Genomic DNA, 20,184 nt, shown 5'->3' on the forward strand with positions numbered 1-20,184 from the left:
TATGCTTGGTTAATTCCGTTATGTCAGAAGCGCAATTTCTCCTTATTTACTCCTTTTGCGAGAATATACTCTTGCGTGGGTGCAAAATTGCATGACGTAGCTATTAAATATAGAACTTGGGAATATTCAGTATAATATTATCTAGTTGACGTAATGTCTTGGACGAAAAGGAATAAGATCGAGTTGACATGAAATCAAGCAGAATTGGAAACAAAATTCAATTAACCTCGTTATTCAGAAAGTTATAAAATTCGTTGTGAGTCCTATGTACATAATATGAGAAATTGTATTGTGTTTATAAAGGATAGTTTTTTTTTTTTAATATATTTGATACAGCAATTCTTTAGTTTCTGGCATTTTACTTTTGCGGTCTTTATGATCGTCCTTCACGGCAATTAACTTGCATTTATATAACTTAAATCTGCGACGCGTAACATTATGAGTGCTGTCAGTATCCTGTCGGTCATGAAATCGCAGATTTTTGTACGAACTGTAACTTGAAATTTAAATGTGAACAAGTAGCATCTGTTAAGTTAGATATAAACCCATATTTTATGCCCACCGTGTGTTTTGTTGGATTGATAATAACATTTGATAAAGAAATGTCAAAATATGAAAGTACTACTTCCAGATTTTTATTATTTAAAAAGAAATTGGCAGCAATGATTCGCTTGTAGTACGTGAAACGCCTGGCAGAGGGAGACTCTTTCGATCGCCTGTTTCGAGGTAAGTTAACCTTGTTCGAATTCTTCCCACAATATCCAAGTAATCCTTCAATTTGTACGAAGTTAAAATAACGTACTACGTAAATATCGCAACAAAACAAATTTTTTTAGACGATACATGTCATATTTTTGGTAGAGCTCCTAATTTCAGCTGATAATCCACAAGGTGCAAGATTGTATACGTGCGGCATGTCAGTTGCAAACTTACCTATGTGACCATTATTTATTGTTGAATCGATGTGTTATTAATTTAAAAATGTTAGAAATTAAATCATCTGAGATAAAGTGTGACAGATTTCCTAAATTGTTGACAAAATTACAGTCGATTTGTTTTTCAATGTTTTCGAGATGAAAGACGTACTACAAATTGTGTGGACATTTAAGCTAGATACATATGTGTTTAACATTTCAGATGGCGAGTACAAAGGCTCAGGAAAAGGAAAAGGAAAAGGAAAAGGCACCAGAAACTGGTGCCGCCACGCCTAAGCTTAAGAAGATCAGGCCTAGGAATTATGACCTCGGTAATGGAGTGTACAGGTTCAGTCGTACACGAATGTTCCATAAAAAGGCAATTTATAAGTTTCTTGGAAAACAAACCCCAAAAACTGTGAGTAATATTTGTATATTTTCTTAATTTTTTAAAATGAACCTTTGTAAATATAGTTCATATATGTTGACTAATCTTTTAATTCCGTAACAGCCAAAACCCAAAAAACCTGTATCTGTTGAGAAACAGATTAGGGGGGAAAAGAATGGAGGAAAACGTATAGTTTTACTAAAGAAAAGAAGAGCCAATTACCCTACTGCAGATCCAGTAACTGTTCATCATGCTAAGAAATGTTTCCGAGATCATCGTCGGTATTTAAGATCATCTTTAAAACCTGGAACAATCTGTATTCTTTTAGCTGGTCAACACAAAGGAAAGCGTGTTGTCTTCTTGAAGCAACTTAAGAGTGGTCTGTTGTTAGTAACTGGTAAGTTTAATTTTTTTTTTCGTCATTGGAGTGGAATGTGTTCATGTTTAAAGAAGCTTTGTTTTGTTTTAATATTAAATTTTAACAAATGCAACGAATCACTTGTTTAATATGATAAAATAAGTTTCAGTAATCTTCATCTTTTTTAACAGGTCCTTTCCTGATTAATGCTTGTCCTTTAAGAAGGGTGAGCCAAAACTATGTAATCGCCACTTCTACAAAAATTGATCTTACTGGCTTTAAGCTTCCTGAACAGATCAATGATGATTATTTTAAAAGGAAACGTGATAAGCGTGCTAAAAAGGAGGAAGGAGATATTTTTGCTAAGAAGAAAGAGGAATACAAACCAAGCGATGAACGGAAAGCTGATCAGAAGACAGTGGATAAACTTGTCATCGCTGCGATTAAGAAACATCCAGATAAGAAATTACTTTTCACATACTTGTCAGCAATGTTTGGTTTACGCAGCAGCCAATACCCGCATAGGTTGAAATTCTAAGCGGTTCTACATATTTCCATCGTTTCATGTCTATTCATGGTGGAGAAATAAAGATTGAGAAAGCTAAGAATAGTTCATCATTTCCTTGTGCCAATTATAATAAGTAATAATTTTTAAGGTCAAACATTCAGAAAAACAAGAACCACTTGTTCGAAAGAAACTTAATATTTTATTAGTCATGTTACATTTATAAATCAGCTTTAAAAACAATATCTACTGATAATTATATCAAAAACTATTCATAAACTTCCCATGGTTTTTCTTCTCTAATGTAATGAGAAACATGCCGATGCTTATATACAGGAGGTTCATTTAAACATATTCCATTTTTCTGTAATTCATCGATAAAAAGATGCACCTTGCTACCTTCTGAAGGCTTATCATAAAACTGAATGGCTACAATCCCACTTTCTAAACAACGATTAGCTAGTATGCGCCCTAAATTAATGTAAGTTGATGTATCCTGTAATCTGGAATATAAACAGGTATTTATTAAACATCGTGTTAATTAACAAAGCAGATACTTATCAAAGTATACAAACTTGTATATCTGTTTTTTTATTGCCCATTCTTTGGTTGATACTGAAACAATAGGTCCATTTTCATAGTGATGTACTTCTGCAGTAGTGTGTCGTCCTGTTTTGTTTAAAACTAACCTACAAATTTACAAGGAATCTTATCAAATACCTTATTTGATAATTTGAGACCTTTTTATTTATCGTACGTTCTTACTTGTGCCAGTTGTTTCGGCCTGGTTTATCCAAGACATAGCCTTCTGGCTTTCTTGCAATTCTCAATAATTCAAGACTCCTTCGATTTTTATTAACTACCCCTTTACATTCTTTTAACACATCAGCATTTGTATGCACTAACCGTGATTGTGTCAGAAGTTGAAAATGCTTCAAGTGTACACCTCTACTTGCTGATGCCATCATTTATAATGTATTGTTTATGAAATCTTTTCAAATTTTTAAGTAATATTGAGGTTATACTCCTTAGAACCAGAGATGAGTTGGTTGGAACATCTTTCAGTCGTCGCCTGTGTGGTTAGTACGGCAGATACCTTTACGCAAGCAGTACTTTAAAAATACAACAGATGTCTCCCTCTAAAGGCGCCAGAATTAAAACAAGGAATATTAATAATTCTATTTCGAGGGGTGCATAATTTGGAACTTAAATTACATTAATAAACGTGACTATTACGAAAACTAACATTCTTTTCAAAACACGTTTTCAGCAATTAAATCCTTCTTTTATTACCATAAAAAGAAACAAAAGTGAATAGAAATATCAATCCATAACGTTCTTCAAACTGAGCCAATCAGAGTTGTCAATGACTCAAAACAACCGTGATTGGTACTGAAATCAAAGGAATACGAGTTACGGGGCTCAGGCAAAAAATTTGAATTTAATTGAATTACGGACGTTTCGAGTAGCAGCTCGAGCGACAGAATGTGCGCTTAATTCGCTGAACAAAATGAGAATCGATATCGGCATCAAAATGAAATGGAACGACCGTAATTCATGATCGCATTAGGGTTGGTAACAGGGTCACATTGCGTCAAGTGCTATTTGCACTTGAGTTGAGTCACGCAATGCGCGGCCGGTGGTCGGCGGGCGACGCCATCTTCTCCAAATATCGGAATAACGATCTTATGGAGAGGGAAGCGTTTGAGGAATATTCGGCAAGCATCGACAAATTCCGCCGTTGTTCGTGCCCCGACTGCAACCTTCGGGTGGCTTCGTATCGCGGCGTCGATTCATTCGGGCGTTTCCGTGAGGCGCGGGCGTCGAGCGCGCCGCGTCCGCGAAACGGTCGGCCGCATTTACCGTGGCCGTGTCGGAGCGTGAACCTCGGCCGACTTGGTGCATTCGTTTGCTTGCGTTGCAGTGTAAATATTGTCATAAGTGTGCGCGTGCGTCCGTAGTGCGTCTACCAGGGAAGCGAGGAAAGAAATGGCCGTGGCGAGTGAAAGGGCGACGTATGGCGTCAAAATCGCGCCGTTCGTCTCGTTGAACGCGTATTACGGTTATGTGCCGCCGAGTCCGCAGGCCGAGTCCGAGTGCCCGTTCGACGGAAGCACCGCCGGTGAAGGCCAGCCAACCCTCGGATACGGTTCAGCTATGGAAACCGATGACGATGCCTGTGATATTTTCGAGGACACGCGCTGCCCGAATAACCCTTGCGTGATTCCAGAGGGGCCGCATCGTCGCTTCGGCGAGCAACACGTCTGCGCCGGCTACGCGGAGCGTAACTTCGAGTCCCGCGTCGGTTGGCCACCTCGAGACGCCGTCCCTCCACGGCGGAACCGGAAGCGCAACAGCGTCGGGGAGCTCGCGCTGCTAGGGACGGCTGCGCAGCGAAAAAAGCTCCGCGAAGGTAGGAGAGAATTTTCACCCGAAGGGCCTGACCCGATTCCCAACGGTACGGCCCTCTCGATCAACAGGCCGAGAGCGGAGTTTTAAATCACCGGCCGCGCGCGCCGGCACCACGCCAGTAAGCTCTGACTTGTACATCATTTATACGTTTCGCCGCAGAGGTCGCCCACCTCGTTTGTTTTCGCGCGAGAAACGCTTTCACTTTCTGAAGCCTCGTTTATGCTCCGTCCTGACTCTAAAGGCCTGTGTCCAGGATGAAGTAACTGTCAAAGGTTTTTTTTCACCTGTCTTCACGGTAAAGGAACTTTGACACATCTTTAACTCTCTCTTGGACAGATGGTACTGCTACTTATGGAGACGTTTAATAATGCTCGTCGTTTAATCTCGGTTTATGCTTGCTTAATAATTGTTAAATAATGCGTTTAGTTACTACATCCACTGTGTATCATTACGAGGCTGTATAATTTAATTTTGTATGATATGTGTATTATTTATTTGTCTACTTTTCTATTCAGTTATGATAATTTATGAAATACATTTTACTTTATATTCTTAAGGATTGACCTCTTATAATTAAGTTAGGGTTAGGACAGAAGCATAAACCAGGCTTGACTTTCCAAGAGTTTGGCGGCCCTCTCTTGCCAACCGAAGGCGATCGCACGGATAGAAAGGCTTGCTCCGAATTCACTGCGAGCTGCACCACTTTTTGTTTGCAATTTAGATTTGTTACTCTATTTTTATTGCTGATATGTATTACGTCGATATCACAAGTATGTCCTATGAGAGAAGTAGTCAAATGGACAGTGCAAGGTTTACATTTTTTTGAGAAAGAATAGTACGTAATATTGGCTTACATTTTATTGAAGCAGCGAGAGAGCTTGGGAATGTATCGTTATGTATACTGGCGCGTCTGAATGCCTTCCCTTCACACGTTAGCGGAATAAATATCCACAGGGAAGGTATTTGTGTCCACAAGTGTACCACAAAATACCGCGATGACTAAAGTTACATACATTTTTTAATTCTGTATGTTAAGTTCTTGCATTTCTCTTTTTTGAGCAAGTCACTGCATGCTAAAATTTTGACAAATTTTACTTCTTTTTCGAAGAAATAGAATTTCTCGTAGATTTCATTCTTTTAAAAGTAGCACCCAGAGACTTACATCGCATTGGCCATATAAATGCAGAACTATAAACAAACTTAATAATGATGAACGTACATTTGGGATTTCTTTCCTTTAAAGTGTTGAAATGTTTAACTGGCCATAATTCCTGATTTATATATTTACTATTAATTTATAGGTTTAAGAGATAGGTTATGCTTTTCTATCATACTTTTTTTTTTATTTATACTTTGGTTGTATACAATAACGAAGATCAATTCTCTTAATCAGTCTATAAGTTAATGGGTTTCCTTTCAGAGACGGTGGTAACAACCGCGTTTACCGTGGTTCAGGAGGTGCAGAGGACCATAGATTGGCCGAGATGTATTATGAACCGTCACCATTACGCTTAGGTGCAGTATGGAGTAAAGCCCTAGAACAACCCTCGATGACGGTAGTCGAGAGCTGCTGTTGGGCAGCAGGTAACATTAGTACGTTAAGTAACACAGATTGTACAAAATTCTTAACAAACGGCAGCTCCGAGTCCGTTGAATGTAGGGTCGAGTACGAGAGAATGTTGTTGGAAACCCATGGGTGTTCTTCTTATCACCTGCACCGTCAACAGCCACTAGAAGGCACTATTGAAGCAGAGTTCTAATCGAATGTGGGATGACAGTTTGAACTCTCACTGTTTTAGATTTCGACTAGAATGGACCACGCTTTATAACCTCCGTTTATATGGAAAAGCGTACCGCTCGATACGCATTTATAATTACGTTCATGTAAAAACTAATACTTAAGTATGACTTTGTTGGGTGTGTGTGCGAGATAAATAAATATTTACTTTTCTATGTAAATCGCAGTGTCTTAATCTCTTTAGAAGGTTAGTCATTTCTCGTTGTGTTTGTGCCTTAAGTCATGCACGAATTTCTCTCAGCTCCAATTGCAGCCATATTTGAATTATTTTGTTTTATGATAAAGGCTTTACAATAGAAGAAGCATCCAAGGAATCAATTCTTTAACGCATATATTTTCTTCAATTGGGGTATTTATTTTTACTCATATAGAATTAATTATTACACCATTGAAAGGTTTAAAAAGCATAAATTATCACGACGCGTTCACACGCGATTCTACTTAAATATGTGATTATATTAAAAAACAAGTCCTTTGTTGAAGCAAACACAAGTAGTCTCACAATATGCGTTTCGTGAGATCTATCATTCATCAAAAACTAGTATGTAAAAAATGTAGTATGGAACAAATATAGGTTTCCTCAAACATACAGTTGATTGAGAAACTCGTCGTTCCAAATAGTTATGTTCCAATATGTTCACCATTAACCACGTTTCTGAACTTATTAAAGATTAAATTAGTTCCACTTGCTCGTTCGTGTTAACCATCTTGAAAACAAACAACAGCCAGTGGAAGAACCTGAAATCTTTGTATCGAGAAGGTTACAACATGAAGATGAAGCATGTACTTAAACGGAAAATATAATATTAACGTAAATATGATACTTCAGTTTGACACATCTTGTAGACTTTAATTTTAATGTAACGTATTTAAAACTTAAGCATATGGATTAACGCTGCTGAGGCAGAATTACCTTAGCAGGAATACCATCCGCCTCCGGAGCTGTCCTCGGTCCTTGCTCCTTCTTCTCTGGCATTTTCTTGTTCGGGAGTAGTGTCCAGATCGGCAGAAATTTGTGGAACAGAGGCATGTAATATTGGGTCCCTGTCTTCGTCACCATCATTGTTTGCTTCGTCATCAAAAATCTAACGATAGATAAAATTGGTTTAAATCTTACACTAATTTTCTTAACTTCATTTTTAAATAAAGTGTCATGGGGCAAAAAGTGCTACCTGTTGTTGATTGCTAGATGTTTCGGGCCTAGATTGATCAGCTTCTGCTAAATCCTCATTGTATCCCGGAGTGAGTGAAGATGCAGAAGGAGCAGTGCTCAAATTTCCAAAAGGTAGTGCTGCCTGTGAAGTGATAATCCAACGCTTGTTGTAGATACGTTATTTGACATTTCAGTAATTGAATAGTGCGACTTACCGCATTGTCGGAATAATCTACCAGTGGTACTGGTCCTATCGAAAGAGGTGGATAAAGTGGCATACACATTTCTAGCAGCAAAGATTGATGTTCTCCTTTGGAGTTTACTAGGGCACTTGCTTGAGCACCTGCATCGGATTCCTCATCACTGGACTGACAGCTTTCACTCGCCGTCTGATCAGTCGTTTCATTCTGCAACAGTTTCGTTTTATTAGAACCTTAATTCCCTTTAGTACAGAAAATATTCCCATCAGACTTGCAGGATACATTGTTACTTATATTGTGACCGAAGGATGAAAAGTGTCAACGGATCGATCAACAGTTGTACAATGTAAAACTATTTAAAGTAAATACCAAAGGATTGTTCGTCGCCTGTGAATCTTGTATCGCTCGAAGAGATCGCAACAAACGTGGTCGTAGTGTACGGTCTTCGCTGATTGCTTTTATTTCTCTTAAAATCATTATCAAGTAATCAGGGCTCTTCCTATTTGCAGTTACCAACGAGCCAAATAAATCTCTTATTTCACCGCTACGGCATAATTAAAATAAAACTTATTAACTTATTGCAGATACTCGTTAAAATTATTCACAAAAGTGATAGAAACCTGAGGTGTTTAATGAAGGAGTTATACTCATCGGAGCTGCCTGGCAGTGATCGAAAGGAAGAATGTGCTTCATCCCAATTATGATCAGTCTGTTGTTGAGATGTCTCATTAGACAAAATGTTGCTCCTCACAACGGTTGCTTCTCTTTCGTGCGATTGCAAATTCGACTGCAACTGAAGATTCAGGGAATACTCTGCATCTGATAATGATGGCAATCGCAGATTGTCTAGTCCTTCATCTCGGTTTCGTTTATCTCTTCTGAAAAGGAATTAAATTTTTAGTTAATTAAATAAATTCCACGCAAAGGATGTAGAACCGAGAGGTTAGAAAAATATTTTCTAAAAACTGATGGTTCACCTCGTTAAAACTATCTCCTTTTGTTTGTAAGCAAAAGTTGTTCAATTAAGCATTATCGAAGGAGGATTTAAATGAATTTAAAACAAACGGAAGCTAAGAGGATTGTGCAAGTAGAATGGTTGATTAATATACTTTGCGTACACAAGAGAACTGTTAACACCGCCAGTGACAGTATTAGCTGGAGTGCTGGTATTAGCTGCTGGTATTGGTGCGGTGCATTCGGACGTTGATTTAACATTTCCTGACAATAGATTTTGCCTGGAGTAGCTGAAAAAGTCGAAACAATCTTATTATAATATTACACCGCATGACATTTTTTTCATTGTCAGTGCAAATACATTCCATGCCAATAGCACAACCTATTCGATAAGTGACTTCATATTTGATAAGTTATTAATGGTAATTATAATTTGAGATTTCAGTACCACAAACGACACTCTGATTTAATTTGGAAATTCAATTTGGACGTGCAAGTTTGGTTAGTATTAAAATATAATGAGATCACACATGAAGTAGAAGAGAAAACGTGAGGATCAAATGCATTTCTTGGCATCCTGTAATTACATACCTAAAAAGTACCTACCAACCTATTTTCCACATTTAGTCTCACTCCGGTTAACCACAAGATTACACGACCAAAATCGATACGAGCTTTCTGTGCAGACTTGCAGCTTTGCACAAGGGGGTGAAAATGAATAGAAAAAAATGCAATGGGAAGTGCAAAGACAGGTCCTGAATTTTTATTCATCCTCACAATACATTGGGATTACACCGAATTGGAAGACGGTAAAGGCGATCGCTTCTAAGTCACTTCTAAGAAAAGTTACGTGATTAAAAACCGTATTACAACCAACATTCAAATACACAGTTGGTCGTTTATACTATTTTCAACAATAAATTTATAAACCCCGTTTTCACGGGCATCTGTTCAGTTCTGCTTCTTCAAGGATATTTTAATGAAAACAAGTAGCTTTTCGCTTGTTCAGATAATATTTTTTTTGTTCATCATCCAATCGGCTCAATCCACTGACTGATTGACATTACCTTCTGAAATTATCCCAATAGTTGTTTGCTCTATTCCCAGGTGGCACTTGATTGTTCAATTGTTGCTGTTGCTGCTGCTGCTGCTGCTGCTGTTGCTGCTGCTGCTGCTGCTGCTGTTGCTGCGGAATAGATAGTGCAGAGATGACGGGTCCGTGCGATGGAACAGACGAAGACTTGGGCAGCGAAACGAGATTCGGTAGAGATGAACTGGGCGGCAATGTTGCGTCTAATGAATTTCCCAACTGGTGACTTGTGCGACTCAAATTTGAATATTCCTCGTGGACGTCGGCAGGGTCAATTCGTGGTAGCTGTTGTGACTGTCTCAACTGTGTCTGAAGCTGCACAATCGCGCTCCGCATTGTTTGTAGCTCGCGTTGCTGGGCCCATAACAATTGGCAGCACTGCTGAATCGTTGTCCCCATCATCTGAAGTTGTTGAGATTGCGATCCTAATAACAGCTGACGATAGTATTCGGTCGAATTGGGTCCCACTGTAACACGCGGTAATTTTCTCTTTGCTTAGTATCTTTCCCAAAATATCAAAACGTATTTACAAGATACGGTAAATCAAGTCAAAGATTTAAAAGAGTCAGTAATTAACAAAATTGTAGACACCTGACAAAGAGAGTAGTGATAACTTTGGAGAATTGTATAACCAATCGATAACCATAATACTATTCATATTTAAGTAAGTGATTACCATTAGTAGGTTGATTTAAAGGCGGTGGTGGCAATCCCCACCAATTCCCACCGAACCCATTTTCTATTGCAGAGGTTTGTGGACCAATATCCAATAACTGATCGGAGGAAGAAATTCCATCTACGCTGTGTTCATTTGAACCTCCTGAATGCGATTAAAATTACATTATTCCTATTTCATTGCTACAGATTTTTTTCACTAATGATAGTAGTAGAAACTGACCACGGACTGTGGAGATTTGCTGTGGCCAGATATTTGCAGGTGTACTGGTATGACTAAGATGAGAATTGGAACCTCTACGACTATCCCAATCACTTCCACCTAAATCTCTATTGCAGGATGAACGGCCCTGTTCCTGTAAATTACGAATTAGTAGCATACACAATATTTGTTATCATCACAGATGAATGTTAGAATATTGACGGATTTAATTGAAACTTCAGATTAACCTTCCTCATTACATCGTCTATGTGGCATGGTTTTGTTTGAGTTTGCTGTGGATCACTGGAGCAGCTGTTAGTGTTACTACCGCTATTGTTACTTCGCTTCTTATCAGACCCAGACATGCCTATGAGTGATGAGGGTGGTGTCGAAACTGGAGGCAAAGGCATAGGGTTGGAGGGAGCGGTAGAAATCGCAGTAGAGGTTTGCTTCAAACGATGTAGCGCAGCACGTGTCGTCTGCAGTAAAGCCGATTGTTCCTTCAGTTCTTTAGTAACAGCCTAAGAAAGGAGATAATATTTTTCTAGGCAACTATTTGCACTATATGTCATTTCTAATTGTATAAGTAACTGAATAAATCAAGTGCTTCTACATTTTTCTGGCTTATTGACTGAACTTGACCACGCGATGAACGTATAAATAATTACATCTGAATTTGCTAATTATTGAATTGCAATCCATATAATGTAAAACGATTAAAGAAATAATCCTTCTGCTTACTACGGCCATTGCAGAACGATTTCTTCATCAATTTGTTAATCCGAACAATTTTATTCTATTTTCATAGGACTAACTTTTAACCTATGGTAGCTTTTTTTAGTAGCTGCGTATTTGCAAAAAATTGTCAATGTGGTAGGATTGATCTTCTTTAGATAAGACATTAAGCACTCTCATGCAATTCAGTGTAAACGTTGTAAAATCGAAAATTGTAACGTTGATAATACCTGGACTTGCTCAACCGTTGGCCGAGCAGTCGAATTTCTACTTTTCTCAAGATGCGCGCTGACGTCGTTGTCAGCTCGGCGATCTAATGTATTGCATAGGGAGCTGCAGAGTGCGTCTTCCTTCGCCGCCTCAGTTTCGTCACCATCGTTAGCCATTATGTCCTCCTCTGATTCTAGTTCAGGTGCGGATTCTAAGGATTCGCGTGCTCGCGTGGCCTCTTCCATTAAAGCTTTTAAATGTGCCAATTGTGCCTTCATAGCGTCCAGTTCGGCTACTTTATCTCTTCCAACATTGCGCGAACTATCGGAACTCTGGATAAAGTTAATTGATTAGAGGGGCACTCAAAGACAAATAGAGAAATATTTCAAACCAACCGTTAACGTGATGTGAAAGTGGTGTCAAAGAGATCTCATTTATGAAACTTTTCTCCACACTGAGTATACTGAATCAATTCAAACTTTACATTATAAATATGGAGGGTATAAGAAAGGTCCCGAAACTCATCAAATTTCAATTTTTTTTCAAATTTGTTACTGGATATTTTTTAAATTTGTTATAAAAAATGAAATTTCATTAGTGTCAGGACGTTCCTTATAGTCTACAAATTCACGTTGTAACATTTGAAACGATTCGATACACCCAGTTCGGAGAAAAGTTTTACGAACGATTGATATTTCAAATGACCCTTTCACATTCCCTTAAAGGATAAAATCGTTACACTCACACAGCTAACTCTATCGGATAAATCCACTGCCTGAAGTTCCGCCACGAGGTGATCCATGCGTTTTTTCTTGTGCTGTAGTTCTACTAGCTTTCCCCGTAGGGCTGCAGTTTCAGATTCAAGTTGTTCGGTTGCTGATTGCTGTACCAGACAATTACCATCTTCCCAGGAAGTTGATGCGGAATTTTCTTGCTGCAGCAAAGCTTGCTGGGCCTGCCGAGCTGCATTTAATCGTTCTCTTGCACGCAGCTGCATTCCTACTAAATTGGCTTGCTGTTCCTGAAGTTGGGCCAGCTTCTGTTGTGATTCCTCCACTTTCCTACGAAGCTCTGCCTCTCTAGCACCGTTGTCGACGTCACAGCTAACTTCTCCGTCATGCTCACCATTCTAAATAAGAAAAGTTTATATTTTTTGGACATCAAACATATATTGCTATACTAACTCAGTTAATCGTTAATAAGTAAAAAATGACAGTAGACGCTGGAAGAGGTTTTGTCTTCATTAGAACGCACCCTGTGGTTAGTGTTAGTAGGGAAAAATTGTTCTTGGGTGCTTAAGATATCCAAGAGTTCCGTGAACCGACGCATCTGGTCAGATTGTTGCTCCACATGGCCTCTGGACTAAAAAGGCATGCTTGTTAAATATTAGCAACATATTGATGTAATCAAAAGTAAAATTAACCTTATCGGGATTTCCACGTTTGTGGTAGTTTTCCAAGAGATTGGCCAATTTTGTCTCACTGTCATAGAGATCTTCCACCATTCCGGATAACTTTTCATGCTGAGCTCGGGCAAGCTGTAGCATATTTCTTTAAGTGTTGTTTGATGAAACTTGGGTTTTTAGCAATTACTTCTAACCTGTTATACTTACCGGATCCGAAGAGTGGTTAAGCGAATCCATCATTGTGGCTGTAACTCTGATATAGTCACGGATTTGATTTAAGCAACTCTCAACTTCTCTTCTGTCTGGCTGCAATACATAATATTGATTGTTATCTTTATAAATCTTCTTTCGAAATGACCGATAAAATTGTACATATATTAATCATTTTTTAAAGATTTTTTCTGGTATGTACCATTTTATCAATGTTAGTAGGTTTAGTGCTCGGAGGAGGCTGCGGTGACTGAGTTTGTGAATCAATTGGTGGAACCATCCTTTGCCACAACGTACAATTCTCTGCAAAATAATTCTGTTGCCAACTGGTGTTTTCAGATGCTACAAATCACGGTATAATTATTACTCATCTATTGCATGCATTAAACTATATACTGCACATACCAGTATCAAAAATGTCGTGATGAAAAAATGATGGGGCAGATGTGGTCGATTGAGTATTACTATTTTTCGTGATTCTGCTAGGTTCACGATCACTTACTGGTTGCCAGTCAAGCTGTACCTGAAGTTAAACAGAGTCATAACTTAAAGATATTTTCATTTATTTCACTTCTCCTGGTAATACACCTCACTTCACTTATAGTAATAACTAACATGAAAATAATAATCTTGATATTTGTAATTCAACTCTGGCTAACTGTAAGCCGTCCAAATTAACCGAACCAAGTAAGAGGCCAGCTTCTAGAATTTCAATACAAGAACAGAAGTCTCTGATCATGTATTCTTAGAAAGGAAGTCTCCCCACTGTTCCAATATCTATTAATAGTTGCCTGAGTCCTAAACGAGAGCGTCTTATGCCACGACAGTTAGTAAAATGTTTCCTAGTCCCATACTAAATACAGTTACAATAAAATCCTTACACATACTCCATTTCTATTATTATAAAAAGTATATTTCTTAAGTTATTGAAATGTATAACTTAAAAGAGGAAAAATATAATTATATGTTTATTCTTAAGAGGTATATTATTAATCAAAAGAAATTTTACCAAATTATTTGGATGTTGTGAATAGTAACTTCTGAGAACATGTTTTCCAGTAACCTGCTGATTTGCAGCAGATCGTTCTCTATTTCTGTCGTTTCTTCGATTACTTTTTGGAATGGTACCGGTATTACGAGTACTGTCATTAACTCCTGGTGACATGATGTCCGGATCACAATATTTTGGAATCTTTAAGAACTTCACTTTCTAGTCTAAATGCTTTAGTATAAATGAGAGCATAGAACTCTATATTACCATCCGTCTGCATCACCTATACATGTAAATGTTGAAATAATTTACATTAAACATGTGCATAAAAAAAAGATGCATGTCTCATATTACATTTATAGACTTTTCAATCAATGCGGTATTTGGAAGCTTAGATCAATGCGCACGAACTTCTAAAGTTGAAATAGTTGGCAATGACTCTAAAAGAATTAGCTTCTATAAATAAGCTCGGCCATTGACGCATTTTCTTAAGTGATAGTATAAGTTTGGCAGTAACTGATAGCTGCTCTTAAATGATAGCACGTGCAAGACATTGATACAAATAATTATTAAATACAAGAACCTACAAAACCCTCGAAACGTTAATTTTACTTTTAAGATAAACTGATGTTTCATCTAATACCCCTAATTCGTTCACTTTTGACTCAACAATGAGGTTATAAATATTAAATGTATGCGAGTAATATTGGATTGAGAGGTTGGTCAATGGAATTCTTTGCAACTACGAATTACAAAATATGTTCAAAATCAGATATTAAGAATAAGTGTATTAATGAAACTAATGGGAAACACGTTTTATAACAATGCTTTCAATACTTTTCAATTGACACTGATTGACACTTCAGTGCTTGTGCCTAATCGATGCCGACATGACAAATCTGTATGTACATATATACGTGCATACGCGCGTATGCGTATTGCTTCATATTCAAGTAGATAGACAAGAATTACATGTTTCCCCCTGTTTGCTCGGAAAGCTACTCAAATCTCGTTTACGTATGCATATGCTAAGATCAGAGCCTATTATTATTTGGAATATTTTAATATATAGAAATGTATCAGTCTGCACTAATCTAGACTGAACTGAATAATCTTTGACCAGTGCGATATTTACAAAATGTATATACCTTAATTGTTCATTACCTTCCTTCTCTGATAATCATTTAATGAGTTTGTTTAAGCTGTTCCGACAAAGAACATATGGGATCATTTGAGCATATTTACACATGCTACCTTACACCGGTTTTATAACTGTGAGGTTAAGCTTCGTGTAGACGCTGTTTTACGCCAATGTTACTGGTAAAACCAGAGATGAGTTGGGAGACAGAGATGAGTTGAGAGATTGCTCACGGGCAGGATCGTGTGATCGCTGCCCTCTGGTTTCGTAAAACAGCTTTCACCGTTTTTTGCCCCCAAAGGCGGCGCAACGAATTTCTGATAGGAGCTCTCGCACTCGCGATGGCGGTACCACCTACCAGTCGCCGTTGGCGACTCACGTACTCATGATGGTAATACCATGCGGCAGTTGACGGTGGTGGCATTCCTACGCTTACCAACACTGCTCGCTTTTGATGGTAAGGGAAGAACACTCGTGACGCTCCATTTGACTTTATCTACTTATTGCTTCTATCTACTTATGCGTAATGCCCATGGCATTACGCATGGTACGCAAGCCGCCAATGGCTATTGGTAGGTGGCACCGCCATCTCGAGTGCGTGTGCCTCTACCAGAAATTCGTTGCGTCGCCCTTGGGGGCAAAAAACGGTGAAAGCTGTTTTACGAAATCAGAGGGCAGCACAGGATGCGATCGCGCGACCCTGCCCGTGAGCAATCTCCCAACTCAACTCTGATTATTACTCTGTTATACTCCTTGTTTATTATTGCATAGTGAGCTAAAATATGATCGAAATATCGGAATTAACCGATTGCTATTCATACTTATAGTAATTGTTTTAGTTAAACGTTTGTATGTTATCTATATGTTTTCTATGTTAATAATTTTAAATTATTATCTAATATATGTTAATTGTGATATTTGCTTAATAAGGGGACATTAAATTTTGATTTCAGTTAATCATGAGTAACAGCATCGATCTGCAAGAATTTGCAAGTGCTTGTTGGAAAGACATTTTTTCTGTAGCACATGGTGCCGCAGTTTATATTGATCATGCCGCAGCTGAGTGTCTTCATTGGTTCACGCGTGATAAGGCATATACTGCATTGATAAATGCAGGAGCTGTTTCTGTTCATGATTTGGCTATGTATAACTTCCGAGTAAGCCTTTTATGATATTAATGTAAATCCTTGATGTTTGTTACGTGTAGTTCTTATTTTCAGTATGTCAGAGTGAAGGGTACAAAGAAAGCTGTAATAATATATACTTCCGCTGACCCAATATTTTATCAGCGGACATTAAAAATGATTATAGAAAAAAATACCTTTGAAAGCTGTATAATTATATGTGCAGTTCATTACGGTATTTTAAATTACGCTTCGATATTTCCAGTTGAGGAGGAAAGTAGTTATAACAAATTAAAAGAAGATGTATTAAATTGGATGAGTACTAGAAATCCTGCAAAGGTACACATGTAAACGATTTTATATAATGAGTAGTTAAATTTATACATATTAATAAGAACTTTAATTTCAAAATTTATAAATATTGTTTTGTTCATAGGAACCTCATGTAGATGTAATATTTAGGCCAGTTTTCACTGCTTGTATTGATCAAGATTTATTTACAACACCTCCATTTGGTGATATGATGCCTAATTTTGATGAACAAATAAGCCAAGACCAAGAAATAGATCTAACATTTTTGGTGAGCTCATTACACAGTTTATTTACTCACTTCAATTTAAAAGAAGATATTTACTCAATTGGTAAATTCAGTGAGTATATCGCAGAGAAGTTGGAAAACTTACCTGCTGCCATTGATAGAAGAAAAGTAAGTATAACTGTCCTTTTTAATTTATTAACCCCATGGTGCCCATATTAAAAAAAGTTATCAACTTGTTCTAGCGTTTATTTGGACCATCAAATGTTTCGTTAATCTTGTTAGATCGTACTTTAGACTTGTGTAAAGCAACTAGCCAAAACACTGAATGTGTACTGGCAAGGATACTTACAACTTTGCCTCGTCTACCCCATCACTATAATGATGTTGCAATAAATATGGCTCCAATTTGCGCAGAAACGGAGGTGTAGTGTAATTGTTTTCACATACTGTTATGTGTAGAATATATTTGTTAGATTTCTTTCAACTTGTATATTTATTATAGCTGCAAGAGACCCAGGCCTCTGCATTAGTACCTGGGTGCTTAGCAACCGATGATCCGAGTTTGATTAAACTTTTAATTAGTGAGAAACAAAAAATGGTTCTACTAAAATTTAATCAATTACTTATGGATATGACAGTATTGAAAGTAAGTCCAAAAGCAAAATTTGGGACAAGAATCACAGTTTATACCTTGGAAAAGCTTTTACATAAATTGCGAGACAGTGAAGGTATTGAATCTTTGACAAGATTTAGTAAAAAAATCCAGGTAATTAGAAAATATGATTTATAGATTTGCCCAATGTGATTTTCCACAACATTATTCATATGCCACTGATTCAGTTAATTTGTCTCAGATTATCATGGCAGTGATCCAAGCCCTAAAATCTGAAAAGACGCCTCAGTTAGAGTTGTTAATTAGTCTGGAAAAATTAATATTACAAAATTTGGCTGTAAGTCGTGATTCTTCGAGTGTACTTGCACAGGTATGTATTTATTGAGAATATGTCACCTTTGTCTGGTGAAATGAATTTAAAGAAAATGTAAAAATTGAAATTATTTGTACAGCTAAGTAACATTATAAAGAATCGCTGTACTCGGGGACTCGACATGGAGAATCTACTTATATTATTGATACATATTTTCTCTCTTGCTGGAACAGAAATAAACTTTTCTGCGCAACAAGAAGAACATTTAAATGAAGCTCTTAAAGATGCTATTTATGAAGATATAAAAAAATGCAACGAGACTACACCTGGTCATGAGATGTCAATTTATTATCAAACTTTGCTTCTCTTAGGTATTTAAATTACACTTAATGTTAATACTTGAAAAAAAATATGAAACATAATAAACATAACTTACAAATATTTTACCACTATAATTAAGGTGTCACTAGTGATGATAAAGCAAAAGAAGATGCAGAAGACATTGCACAACGAATCATAGATACGTTGCATGCTATAGCGCAACAGAGAGCAAGTTTAGAAAACTACAGGTACGTTCTTCCAATAACTCATAATATAAATGTTAATGTAAAATATATAACAAAAATGTAATTCTTTTTAAAGATGTCTAATAACAAAACCAAGCGCTCAAGAGCTGGCACAGTACACTGGACTATTAGAATGCTTAATCAGAGATTTGCTGCACCCAAACAGACCAGAGATTCCTGACTTACAACAGAAAGCATCTTCTTTCATGTCAACTGGATTTAAGTAAGAATTATCCTTTTTCAAGCATGTAGAAGTTAAGGATATTTAGTTACAAACTAAAATGTTAAATATTAATGAACGGATCCTATCTGTTGCAGTTTATTTCGGAAAGGAAAAACCAAACGCCATCCAGGTGACAATCCACTAATAATTATTTATGTAGTTGGTGGAGTAACAGCAGATGAAGCTAGGATTATTAATGATATTTCTTCTCGGAATATTAATAATCCAAGGATAATATTAGCAGGATCTAGATTATTAAATCCTTTAAATGTAACAGATAAAGTTTTGTTATCCACGTTGACTTCTTAACATAGATCATTTTTCTGTTTATGCTGGTTCCTTTTCTTCCATCCATTTTATATCATCTGCTTCTATTACATAGGCAACTTTTTTCTTAGTTTTAGCAAACTCTACTATAGCAAAAAATGTATTACAATTCTCTTGCCTGTGAAGTTGAATTTTGTAGTGTAACTTTTGCATAGGAGGTGCAACTGCACGGTCATCCGTATCTCTTCCCTTTGTTAAAAAACTACTAGGCCTTGTATAAATTGTTACAATATTAAAGTGGGAAACATTCTTTTGTATTAACAATAGGAGATGTTTTATATATAAATCCATCATCCAAATCCCTCCACTTTCCCTATCTTCCCAATAGAATGCTGAAAGACTATCAATTGCAATGAGACTTATTTTTTCATTAGATATCAAAATACTTTCCAAGGATTGTATACTTAAAAAGAACTGGTCACGGTTGTAACAATTAATGATTATTAAGCGATTCAATGAACTATTAACTATACTTTCTAACTCTTCATTCCCTAGAACTGCATTACTTAATTTACATGCTTTCTTTAGATGTCCAAGCAATATATTGGCTATTTTTGAGACTTGGAAATGATGATCAGTGTTAATAAGTATAACATGTACTTCAAATCCTTTTACGTCAATTTCCTGGTATTTTAACGGTAAGACAGATTTAGACAGTAATGTTGTTAAAAGAAGAGTTTTCCCACTAGATACGTTACCACTAATTTCTATTATTTCACTAGAATGTGGACCATTGGAAAACAAAATACTATTTAAGCCTTGCAATGATGGTCGGTGGCAAAGTCTGGCTAGCAATTGCAAACCCGACTCTACTTGTTTATGGGATTCCATTGAGCATTATCTGTAAAAACATATATAAATAAAGATATTTTTCTAATGAAATCGTTTACAAATGTGTAACTCAACATTAATTGTCGCATACCTCTTACGGTGATATTAAATAAATCATGTGCAACATAACAATTAAAATGTAAGTACACAAAAGATATAATTACTTATTTTAAATAAAATCCCATTAGAACGATTTAGGCGCGAACTATATAATCACGAGATGGCCATCCTCGCCTCCATAAATAGATTTTTATTTTTATTCAGAGTAGTCACTAACTGTAGATAAGACGTGTGCTTTTTCTTCTGCGAAT

General features: G+C 36.9%; 6 protein-coding genes across 22 annotated transcripts; 3 read left to right on the forward strand and 3 right to left on the reverse strand.

Annotated features, from left to right (window-relative positions):
• The first annotated feature begins 238 nt into the window (after window positions 1-238).
• Window positions 239-2,265, forward strand: LOC105703352 (60S ribosomal protein L6). 3 transcript variants are annotated; one of them, XM_012431691.2, is made up of 5 exons: window positions 239-256; window positions 632-726; window positions 1,138-1,332; window positions 1,426-1,699; window positions 1,852-2,265. In XM_012431691.2, the coding sequence occupies exons 3-5, from the start codon at window positions 1,138-1,140 to the stop codon at window positions 2,196-2,198; spliced, it is 816 nt and encodes a 271-aa protein (XP_012287114.1). In that variant the 5' UTR covers window positions 239-256; window positions 632-726; the 3' UTR covers window positions 2,199-2,265. The 3 variants fall into 3 exon arrangements, with proteins under 3 accessions (XP_012287114.1, XP_012287115.1, XP_012287116.1); XM_012431692.2 differs by lacking the exons at window positions 239-256; window positions 632-726 and adding an exon at window positions 800-916; XM_012431693.1 differs by lacking the exons at window positions 239-256; window positions 632-726 and adding an exon at window positions 867-891.
• An 82-nt stretch (window positions 2,266-2,347) lies between these two features.
• Window positions 2,348-3,257, reverse strand: LOC105703354 (39S ribosomal protein L18, mitochondrial). Its single transcript, XM_012431694.2, has 3 exons — window positions 2,931-3,257; window positions 2,741-2,854; window positions 2,348-2,668 (listed from the first exon to the last, which is right to left on the reverse strand). Exons 1-3 carry the CDS (start codon window positions 3,131-3,133, stop codon window positions 2,434-2,436), a joined length of 552 nt encoding a protein of 183 aa, XP_012287117.1. The 5' UTR covers window positions 3,134-3,257; the 3' UTR covers window positions 2,348-2,433.
• Window positions 3,258-4,039: 782 nt separating this feature from the next.
• On the forward strand, window positions 4,040-6,536 carry LOC105703360. The gene is made up of 2 exons (XM_012431713.1): window positions 4,040-4,578; window positions 6,000-6,536. The coding sequence occupies exons 1-2, from the start codon at window positions 4,155-4,157 to the stop codon at window positions 6,335-6,337; spliced, it is 762 nt and encodes a 253-aa protein (XP_012287136.1). The 5' UTR covers window positions 4,040-4,154; the 3' UTR covers window positions 6,338-6,536.
• A 173-nt stretch (window positions 6,537-6,709) lies between these two features.
• LOC105703355 (epidermal growth factor receptor substrate 15 homolog) lies at window positions 6,710-15,576 on the reverse strand. 11 transcript variants are annotated; one of them, XM_012431697.2, is made up of 20 exons: window positions 15,365-15,576; window positions 14,219-14,483; window positions 13,615-13,732; window positions 13,412-13,551; window positions 13,207-13,305; window positions 13,018-13,131; window positions 12,849-12,956; window positions 12,340-12,723; window positions 11,615-11,926; window positions 10,898-11,170; window positions 10,671-10,803; window positions 10,449-10,592; window positions 9,750-10,239; window positions 8,847-8,972; window positions 8,349-8,606; window positions 8,098-8,272; window positions 7,744-7,935; window positions 7,548-7,670; window positions 7,289-7,460; window positions 6,710-7,120 (listed from the first exon to the last, which is right to left on the reverse strand). In XM_012431697.2, exons 2-19 carry the CDS (start codon window positions 14,372-14,374, stop codon window positions 7,290-7,292), a joined length of 3,516 nt encoding a protein of 1,171 aa, XP_012287120.1. In that variant the 5' UTR covers window positions 14,375-14,483; window positions 15,365-15,576; the 3' UTR covers window positions 6,710-7,120; window position 7,289. The 11 variants fall into 11 exon arrangements, with proteins under 11 accessions (XP_012287120.1, XP_012287119.1, XP_012287121.1 ...); XM_012431696.2 differs by having other exon boundaries at window positions 15,349-15,576; XM_012431698.1 differs by lacking the exon at window positions 15,365-15,576 and adding an exon at window positions 15,038-15,075.
• On the forward strand, window positions 14,987-19,171 carry LOC105703357 (sec1 family domain-containing protein 2). Of its 4 annotated transcripts, none has more exons than XM_012431707.1 (11): window positions 14,987-15,101; window positions 16,292-16,495; window positions 16,559-16,801; window positions 16,899-17,168; window positions 17,243-17,422; window positions 17,503-17,766; window positions 17,855-17,983; window positions 18,066-18,297; window positions 18,387-18,495; window positions 18,569-18,715; window positions 18,811-19,171. In XM_012431707.1, exons 1-11 carry the CDS (start codon window positions 14,994-14,996, stop codon window positions 19,022-19,024), a joined length of 2,100 nt encoding a protein of 699 aa, XP_012287130.1. In that variant the 5' UTR covers window positions 14,987-14,993; the 3' UTR covers window positions 19,025-19,171. The 4 variants fall into 4 exon arrangements, with proteins under 4 accessions (XP_012287130.1, XP_012287132.1, XP_012287131.1 ...); XM_012431709.1 differs by lacking the exon at window positions 14,987-15,101 and adding an exon at window positions 16,075-16,183; XM_012431708.2 differs by lacking the exon at window positions 14,987-15,101 and adding an exon at window positions 16,077-16,187.
• LOC105703358 (DNA repair protein XRCC2) lies at window positions 19,017-20,133 on the reverse strand. Of its 2 annotated transcripts, none has more exons than XM_012431712.1 (2): window positions 20,038-20,133; window positions 19,017-19,883 (listed from the first exon to the last, which is right to left on the reverse strand). In XM_012431712.1, exon 2 carries the CDS (start codon window positions 19,871-19,873, stop codon window positions 19,043-19,045), a length of 831 nt encoding a protein of 276 aa, XP_012287135.1. In that variant the 5' UTR covers window positions 19,874-19,883; window positions 20,038-20,133; the 3' UTR covers window positions 19,017-19,042. The 2 variants fall into 2 exon arrangements, with proteins under 2 accessions (XP_012287135.1, XP_012287134.1); XM_012431711.1 differs by having other exon boundaries at window positions 19,965-20,054.
• Between the last annotated feature and the right edge of the window lie 51 nt (window positions 20,134-20,184).

Source organism: Orussus abietinus, unplaced genomic scaffold (genome assembly GCF_000612105.2).
Source record: "Orussus abietinus isolate OABI.00-Male unplaced genomic scaffold, Oabi_2.0 scaffold527, whole genome shotgun sequence".
In the NCBI taxonomy this organism is placed as follows: domain Eukaryota; kingdom Metazoa; phylum Arthropoda; class Insecta; order Hymenoptera; family Orussidae; genus Orussus; species Orussus abietinus.